This window comes from Octopus sinensis, linkage group LG2 (assembly GCF_006345805.1).
Source record: "Octopus sinensis linkage group LG2, ASM634580v1, whole genome shotgun sequence".
In the NCBI taxonomy this organism is placed as follows: Eukaryota; Metazoa; Mollusca; class Cephalopoda; order Octopoda; family Octopodidae; genus Octopus; species Octopus sinensis.
Window position 1 is genome coordinate 166457127 of NC_042998.1, and position 10000 is coordinate 166467126.

General features: G+C 37.3%; 1 protein-coding gene across 1 annotated transcript; it reads left to right on the plus strand.

Moving 5' to 3' along the window:
* Positions 1–68: 68 nt before the first annotated feature.
* LOC115226670 (heterogeneous nuclear ribonucleoprotein L-like) lies at positions 69–674 on the plus strand. The gene has a single exon (XM_029797688.1). It carries the CDS (start codon positions 69–71, stop codon positions 672–674), a length of 606 nt encoding a protein of 201 aa, XP_029653548.1.
* Positions 675–10000: the final 9326 nt, after the last annotated feature.

A 10000-nucleotide genomic window follows, 5' to 3' on the forward strand; every position in this document is an offset into this window, starting at 1 on the left:
TCTCACACAGACACGTACTGCAGTGTTGAGCTCGTTTACAGCATTAAAGTATTTAGCCTTTTGTGAAAATGGCGGTTTATGAAGGTCATGTAGCAAAGCGTCAAAAAACTGAAAATAATGGCTATGGAATGAACCAAGGAGGAAAAGATAAATTTATGGAAGATCCTCGCAAACTATCACCATCACCCGTGGTGCATGTCCGTGGTCTATCTGAGACTGTGGCAGAGCAAGATTTGGTTGATACATTGCAAACCTTCGCGTGCATTAGTAATGTTACCATGATGCCAAAGAAAAGACAGGCTCTGGTTGAATTTGAGGCTATAGCCGGAGCGACTGAGTGTGGAAACTATGTACAGTCCAATCAACTTTATGTTAGTGGTCACCCTGCTTTCTTTAATTTCTCTACCAGTCAGAAGATCCAGAGACCAGGTAGCCCAGAAGATATGCGGACTGCAAACCATATTTTACTCTTTACCATGTTAAATCCACAATATCCGATCATTGTGGAAGTGATGCATACAATCAGTTCTCCATATGGGCAAGTACAACGAATTGTTATCTTCGAAAAGAATAGTGTCCAAGCAATGGTTGAATTTGAAAGTGTAAAACGTGCAAAGCAGGCTCTGCACGGTGCAGACATTTATACTTGTTGCTGTACACTCAAGATTGAATAAATGCATGTATAGATTTGTATGTTTTATTTTATATATGTATTCTCATGCATATAGTTACATGCCTAGACGTGTGCATATATATCTTAATGATAAACTTCTGCGAAGTTTTACAGAATTTTACTGTCCCAGCGATGGCTTGGATCAGTGGTCTTCAAATCAGATTCCTCTTTTCTGGTTTTGCGAAGCCTAATTGCCCAAGATTGGTATTTAGGCAGTGTGTTACATATCCCACTGCGCCAATAATTACAGGTATAAAACTGAACTTGCAATCTGGGTAGAGTAACTATAGATTTCTTAATAGTTCAGCTTAGATATTTTCTACGTTGATTTGGGTTTTATAAAATATTTAAAACATTAATGAACATTAGATCATGCTTCATGAAAACCATACAATGTGTGTGTGTATGTGTGGTGTGTGTGCGTGTATGTGTGTGTGCGTGGAGGTGTGTGTATGTGTGTGTATTTGTGTATTACATATATAGCACACTGTTCCATTAATTAGTGGAATCGAAAAAATGTACTCCAATACTATGTATTATAAATTCCACACCTCTGAGTGTGCAGTGGTTACACGAACTTGTATTGCGTGCCATGTACTATAAGACAATCTTTCAGGCTCATGATACAATATGGCTGTTCTATGAGAAAAGAGAGATAGAATGAAAAAGTACGGAAGAAGAAAGTAAATGGAAAAAGGTAACTAGAAAAAGCAAGGTGGAGCAAAAGACAATATTAGAATAATACACACATTATATTATATATGTATGTGTGTGTGTGTGTGTGTGTGTGTGTGTGTTTGTGTGTACACACGCGCGTGTGCGCGTGGATGTATGTGTGTGTATCTATGTGTGTGGGGGTGTCTTAGTGTTTATGCTTGTCCCCCACCACCGCTTGACAACGGGTGTTGGTGTGTTTACGTCCCCGCAATTTACCGGTTCAGCAAAAGAGTCTGATAGAATACGTACCAGGGTTAACAAAAAATAAGTACTGGGGTCGATTCCTTCGACTATAAATTATTTAGGCTGGTGCTCCAGAATGACCGAAGTCTCATGACTGAGACAAGTAAGAAATAGAAGATATAGCTGGCATTCGTATAACATGAACGTACATTTTTACGCTCTCTTACTTGATTCAGACATTTTTGATTACAGCCATACTTGAACACTGCATTGATGGGTTTTAATCGATAAGTACTGTTTTTGAAATCTGGTACTTGTTCGATCAATCTCTTATGTCGAACCAATAAGTTATAGGGACGTAAGTAACGAAACAGTGGTCATCAACTGGTGCAAGAACAAACACAAGGACACGCACAAACATACATTTTATATTATAATTCAGTTGTGTTCTTTGTATATACGAGGGGTTTCTGAAAAGTTCCTGACTTTAAGGGTGTCGTGAAAGGCCTGGTTGGAGGCTCAACCTTCCGAGTTTTTTTACAGAGCTAAGAAAATCTGAAGGATCACTGTAATAAGTGTGCATCTAAGATGGAAATATGGTGAATTAACTGACCCTCCTGTATTTTCTTTCGCCCAAAGTCAGGAACTTTTCAGCACCCCTTCGTATTTCTTTTCCTATGAAATATCGTACAAGTTAATTTTTTTTTATTATTATGGTATCTAAGTTGACCATTGTTGTATTGTCTACTATTGGCTTGCCATAATTCAGGAAAATCGTAGCTAGATTATTCATGAATGAACTTCAAATAGAGGAAATGAAGATAATTAGTACGTATGACCTGAAAAGAGAGACGTAATAGAATATGGGGCCTGAAAACCCAAAACTTAGAAGAATATAAGAAGAATATAACAAGATATTTATTTTTATATACTTGCCTATAATCAATAAGGTGAATTCGAGTCAGTAAGTGATTCAAGTCTTTATATGATCACTTGTGGAGGCGCAATGATCCAGTGGGTAGGGCAGCAGACTCGCGGTCGGAGGATCGTGGTTTCGATTCCCAGACCGGGCATAAGTAAAAAAAAATATGATCACTTGACTTACAAGTACTATTTCCATCACTCCACGAATTATATCCTATGGTTTTTAAAAACGAGGGCACCTTAGATAACACAACGTAAGAATTTTCAAAAATAAATTTGTTTATTGTATTTTTTTTTATTGTTTATCAATCCATTTTTTCTGCTGATTCCAAAAATGAAATTATTTTTTTGTGTATCATCAACAGTTAAAACAATATGTCGACTTTCAATGTTATATATTCGGTATTGAAAAATATATGTTGTATAATTATCCTTACAATACAGAATAGATTGAACCAACAAAGTGCTGTAGAGAAATGTTACAAATATAACGAGCAAATATGAAATTAGGAATAAATAAATAACTATCGATGTTACGTCAAAACGAATGTGATTTTTTTAATTTAGTGGCAAAAAATGCATATATGAACATAAAAAAATACAAATTGTGTAATTGGTCTCAGGTGTGCTATGTCTAAAAACCTTTTGGTGCTATATCTTCTCGAACAAGACTAACCTGGAGTTAGACAGCAACAAGCAACAACAACAACAACTACGTAAGCTGAAGCATATATCTCGTAAGAGGGATATGTGATAACACTAATCACTATTACTTCTATCATGGCTACTACAACTACTGCTGCAAACACCACCACAATCAGCACTACTATTACTACTACTACTACTACTACGTAGGGTTGCTTGGAAAATATGCATTCCTTGTAATTTTGTCATTGCACCCATATGAATACCTATGGTCAGGTCTAGAAAAATACATGCCTTCACATATACCACAATGTCTATGCGTGTATACACGCATACTATGATGATAAGCATGCGTGCCCGTGTGTGTGTGTGTGTGTATGTGTGTGTGTGTGTGTCTATTTGCATGCGTAAGCAGTTTGTATATATGAAACTATTAATGAATGCATCAAACCCACACACAGTGTTGCGTATGAATGCATAAATATGTGTGTGAATATGTCTGTGTGAATGAGTGTTTTGTGTGTGTATTGTGTGTTTATGTATGTGTGTGTGTGTGTCTGTATGTATATGAATATATGTATGTATATGTGTGAGTATATATATGTGTGTGTGTGTGTGTCTGTGTGTCTGTGTGTGTGTATGCATGTATGTACTTGCATGATTGTATGTTTGCATGAATATATGTTTGTGCGTGTAAGTGTGTGTATACGCACATTCACACACATCTGTGCATCTGTGTGTATGTGAGTGTATATATGCGTGCATCGGTGTGGCTGTGTGTGTGTGAGAGAGAGAGAGTGTGTGTGTGTACATTTAATAATGATCAATGCTTATGTAAACATGCAGGTAGGAAGTTGGAGAGTTATGACGTCACTGTGGCGCCAGCTTCGGACGACAATTTATGTCTGATAAACTGCCTAGATGAAGAAGAAAAGAAAAGAGAGAAAAATTGCTAACTTTATATTGTGTCAGATGAGTTTCCTTTCTAAACTAGGCACCTATACACATGAGTAACATTGTAGTAAAGGCGCCAACTTCGCTAGACGCCATTTTGAAAGACATGAGAAAACCCGAAGGCGCTTGGTGGGATTAAAGCGAATACAAATAAATATATCTAAATAAACATGTAAACACACTTTTGAAAATAAAATTGAAAACACAGATATATATATATATAATATATATATATATATATATATATATATATATTGTGTGTGTGTGTGTGTATGTGGTGTATGTGCGCGTGTGTATATATATATATATGTGTGTATATGTATATATATGTGTGTGTATATATATATTATATATATATATATACACACACACACACATATATATATATACATATATATGCATACACCACACACATATGTGTGTATGTGAAGGGGTTTTGTGTGTGTTTGGGTGTGTATCTGTGTATGCAAACGGATTTGTTTACATAATATGAATATTCCTTGAACACACACACACAACACACACATTACATACATACATACATATATATACGTGTCTGTATATATATATATATATATATATATAATATATATATATATATATTATATATATAATATATATATAATACAGACACGCAACACACAATATATAACATGCAAAAAAATTTCTACATCATACACACATACATAAATCCATACGTGTGTGTGTGTTTGCGTGTGTGTATGTGCAAAATTTTTGTTCCCAGCGTTTTTTTTAATTCGTATTTTCTATTGTGGGTTCATGTTCGAGTTCCCCCGACAGCTTTTGTCAGAGATTAATTATAACTTTTGTTGTCGATTCATAATTCATATTATAAATTCATATTCTATGTGGTAGGTTCATCTACCTTCTCTCAGATTTGTAATAATTTACAAGTCTTTCACATAGCCTTTTTAATAATTTGTAAGTCTTTCACATAGACTTGTTTCCTGTAAGCTTCTGTCGTGGGCTTAGTTGCACCGATTCAATTTGTAAAGGATCAAGGCCATAAATTTGTATGTCTCAGGTGGGTTGTGTATATCATATCGACTTAAAACTTGAATTTGAACTCAGAACGTAACGGCAGACGAAATACCTATTTCTTTACTACCCACAAGGGGCTAAACACAGAGCGGACAAACAAGGACAGACAAACGGATTAAGTCGATTGTATCGACCCCCACTGCGTAACTGATACTTATTTAATCGACCCCGAAAAGATGAAAGGCAAAGTCGACCTCGGCGGAATTTGAACTTAGAACGTGGTGGCAGACGAAATACTGTTAAGCGTACTAATGTTTCTGCCAGCTCGCCGTCTTAAAATATTTATTTCTATCGTAGTGACTTAAGCTTTTGTACTTCTGTTCTTCGTCTACAACTTTTACTCGTTTCAGTCTTTTGACCACGGCCATGCTGGTGCACCGCCTTGACGGACTTAATATTTTAAAATCCTGGTACTTATTCTACCGATCACTTTTGCCGAAACGCTAAGTTACGGGGAGTTAAACACACTAACACCGTTGTCAAGCGATAGCGGAGACAAACACAGACACAACGATACACACGCACACACACATACATATACGACGGGCTTCTTTCTGTTTCCGTCTACCAAATCCACTCACAAAGCTTTTGGGCGGCTCGACGCTGTAGTAGAAGACACTTGCTCAAGGTGCCACGCGGTGGGACTGAACCCGGAACCATGTGGTTGGGAAGTAAGCCTCACTGTACCGTCTCGAATAAAAGATTGGGGATGGTACAGGACAATTCGATACGTCTTTCAGACTATGACGATGACGTGCTAAATCAAAATAATAATAATAAGCAGGGTGAGGTAGCGGAAGTGGTATGAACAGGAGATTAATTAATGTTAGTAGGAGAAAAATTAAAATTTGAAGAATTGATTAGAAACGAGAAACTAGAGTTTCGGGAGTGGTCAAAAATGAAACAGATCACTTAGGTAAGATAAGTGCAATGGAGAGAGGGAAACAGAACAGTAAATACAAAATGTATTAAAATTGAGAATGCATCACAACACATACACACGTATATATACATGCATATGTATTTGTGTGTGTGTGTGTGTGTGTGTGTCTGTGTGTGTGTGTGTGTGTGTGCGTGTGTGTGTGTGTATAGACGTAATATACACGGAAGCGTCGGTGGTTCAGTGGTAGAATGCCACGCGGTCAGCCCGGATTCGATTCCCGGCCGATGAACGTAGCATATTTGTATGCCTTCTTTTTTTAAAGGCATAGACGGGGCAATGTGGTAAGAAGCTTGCTTCCCAACCACATGGTTATGGGTTCAGTTCCACTGTGTGGCGCCTTGATCAAGCACCGGGACGACCAAAACCCTGTGAGTGAATTTGGTAGAGGGAAGCTAAAAGAAGCCCGTCTTATATATATGTATATATATATCTATGTGTGCGTGTCTTTGTGTCTGTGTTTGTCCCCCCGCCACCGCTTGACAACCGATGCTGGTGTGTTTATGTCTCTGTGGGTTAGCGGTTCGGCAATTAGTGACCGATACAATAAGTACCAGGTTTTACAAAGAAAAATAAATAACTAGGGTATATACATTCGACTAAAATTCCTTCATGGCGACGCCCCAGCATGGCCGCAGTCTAATGAAGATAAAAAAAAAATAGATAAATAGACAGATACATACAAAGACAGTCATTCGTGTTGCTGTTTCTTTCTCACTCACTCTCATTCTATGTATACACACAGACACACACACGCACGCACACATCATATGCATATATCTTACTAGGACAATGTGACGTGTTTTTCAATGCCTTCAAAAAAGTACCGGGAGAAACAATGACCTTTTTCCTATCTGTGTTTCTGGGCCGAGATGCAAGATATCACTTATACAGAGATACTACTGAGGGGAATGGCCGGATGAGTTAACATTACTGTATACATGCTTGTAGATTACGTCAATGCTAATTCATACATAACGAAGTTACTCACGAAAAGCGGTCACGTAGATGTTCGGTTTCACCGTATGTAAAGAATTGCGATGTTAATATTTAACACAGTAAGCCTGCGAGCTGGCAGACTCGTTAGCTTGCTGGGCATAATGCTTACCAGCATTTCGTCCATATTTACGTTCTGTGTTTAGATTCCGACGAAGTCAACTTTGCCTTTCTTCCCTTCGGAGTCAATAAAATAAATACCAGTCGAATACTAATGGTTGAAGTAATCGACCTACCCAATTACTAAGATTTTAAAAACTTAAATCCAATAAAACAAAAAAAATGACTACTAAGATTACGGACACATCCTCTACCTACCTACAACCTTTTTTAAAAAACAACCCATGATTTCAGAACCTACGTTTTTCGAACCCATGTTAAAAAAAGAAACAACCCATGATCTGAAAGGAGCATGCCTAAATATATATATCTGCTTATAAAGTTCTACATGCATGTAAAAGTTCTAAATAATAACGTAACCTCAAATTTAATCAACAATATTTCTCCAAAACACTATTCAATAACAACCCACTCCATAACCTAATTGCCACTCCACTCAAACCCACATACCCGAGGAAGTTTTTATTTCAACAGCGACTATATAAAGCCAAGATTAACTTCAATGCACCGGAGTTCGACGATAGCTTAATTGGCCAAAACTATGAAACCACTGTCAATAATATTCTCGTTTAAGAATAATAAATTTGTACTCTACAAAAGTATAGAGAAACCCATCTGATTAATGTAAAATTGTTTTAATTATAGCTGAACATAGAAACAAACAAGTTGTATATACAACCCAGATACTTTTAAAAACATTAAGCATTTGTTCCTTTCCACAAATGTTTGAGACTCAGCCAGAAACATAAACTGGGAGGCTAAATCGGCTCCAGCAGCAGCTCGCTTCTAGCCTACAGGTTTCTTAAAACTTGATTTTAAAAAGCAATGCTCTAACTATGAGAGGTCCCTTTTTGAATGATAAAGTCTAAGATAGAAATGACGAGTGGATGATAGGGGGTGGTGTTGTCATACTCTGGAGCTTACAGAGATACAGGCTGTGCAGCGTTTTCATCATCGCCTTTCCTAACTTAGCTTCAAACATTAGCACACCCCTGGTTCGTAAAACAACATTACTGATCTCCACACACACACACACACACACACACACACACATATATATATATATATATATATATATATATATATATATATACACGAGGGGTGTTCATTAAAGATTTCCTCTGACCCACTTCCGCTTATTACAAGAAACGAAACGAAACTTGTACAGGTATAATCATACGTGTCTCTACATGTCACATTGCAAATTGTAGTTTTCCACTCATATTTGCTTGTCTTTTACAGCTGCTGAAGGGAACTAAGGTGTTATAATAGGGGCAGTCGAATGCAGATCAGTGACAGGTTCTTACACTTGAAAGGTCGTATACCAAAAGACACTTTCGATGAAATTCGGAAATCAGTGAGGACTGCTCCTATTCCTGGGCGACTACATTCCGCCATTGATGACGACCCCGTCCATAAAGTGGAAGCCGCCATTTTGGAGGATTACCGCATAACTACTAGGCAACCAAAAAGTGAAGATAAATGTAGGATCCGTGGAAAAAATCATTCATGACCATTTGCACATGCAGAAGTTGTCTGCTCGATGGATTCCCCGGATGCTCGCACCTTTTCAGTAGTAGGAACGAGTCAGTTACTCCCAGGCTCTTTTGTCAATGTGCCAAGAAAATGAGGAGGACTTTTTCGGCAGACTTATCACGCAGGATGAAACATGAGTCCATCACTATATCACTATGATCCTGAGACTAAATTCTAGTCGAAGTAATGGAAGCATAACTCAGCATATCAAAAAAAAAAGCTTGTTCCCAACCCTCGGCAGGCAAGGTTAAGATATTTTTCTACATGTTCAATCATTCATTCATAAACCTTTCCACACACAACATGGACTAAAATGTTCTTATGAAAATACGAATTACAATAATTTCAATGTCATGCTCAGCAAAAGTGAAACTGGTCGACAAACACAATATAAACTATATTAAAAAATATATTAAAAATACGTAAGATGGGTGCATTTTCCTTCTTTTCGGACCAGCGCGGAGTAGTAATGATGGATTTTATGCCAAAGGACATCACAGTTAAGGTGGTATATTATGCTTCCCTGCTGAAGAAATTGCGGGACGCCATCAAAGCTGAGAGGCGTTGCATGCTGACCAAAGGAGTCCACCTGCTCCAAGATAACTCCCCAGTTCAAAATGCATATGTTGCCCAGATGAAAGCATACACCTGAGGCTTAATCCCTCTTAATCTTCCGACCTCACACCATTTCACTTCCACCTCTTTCCAATTATGAAGCCTTTTTTGAGTAGAGAATAAATAATAATTATGCCAAGTTTCGTTTATCCCAGTCCTTGTGAAGTGGGTCAGGAGAAGTCTTTAATGATTACTCCTGCAAATATATATTTATATACACACACACACACACGCACACACAATATATGTAATATATATATATATATATATATATATATATATATATATATATATATATATATGTGTGTGGGTGTGTGTGTGTGTGTGTAAAGCAAAAAAAATATATGTACATAATAAAGGAAGGGAAAATGCACACACTTTACATGTTCTACATTTGGGCGTTTACACTTTTTACCCGTTAGTTTCGTGGTTGTTATGCAGAGCTTCGTGATCTGTGTTGCTTCATGCATTTGAAGAATTAATGTGTTTACAAATTCATCAAATGCAAAAAGGGACACAAATCGCTAAAAAGACTTCTACCAAATGCGAAGCTTTATACAAAAACCAGGAAACCAACGATTAAAACACGCGGACGCCCAAACTGTGGGACATGCCCAACCTACGGGAATCTCGGA

Excerpts from the sequence above, each read along its gene's own strand:
- LOC115226670 (XM_029797688.1), top strand. The coding sequence starts at position 69 with ATGGCGGTTTATGAAGGTCATGTAGCAAAGCGTCAAAAAACTGAAAAT.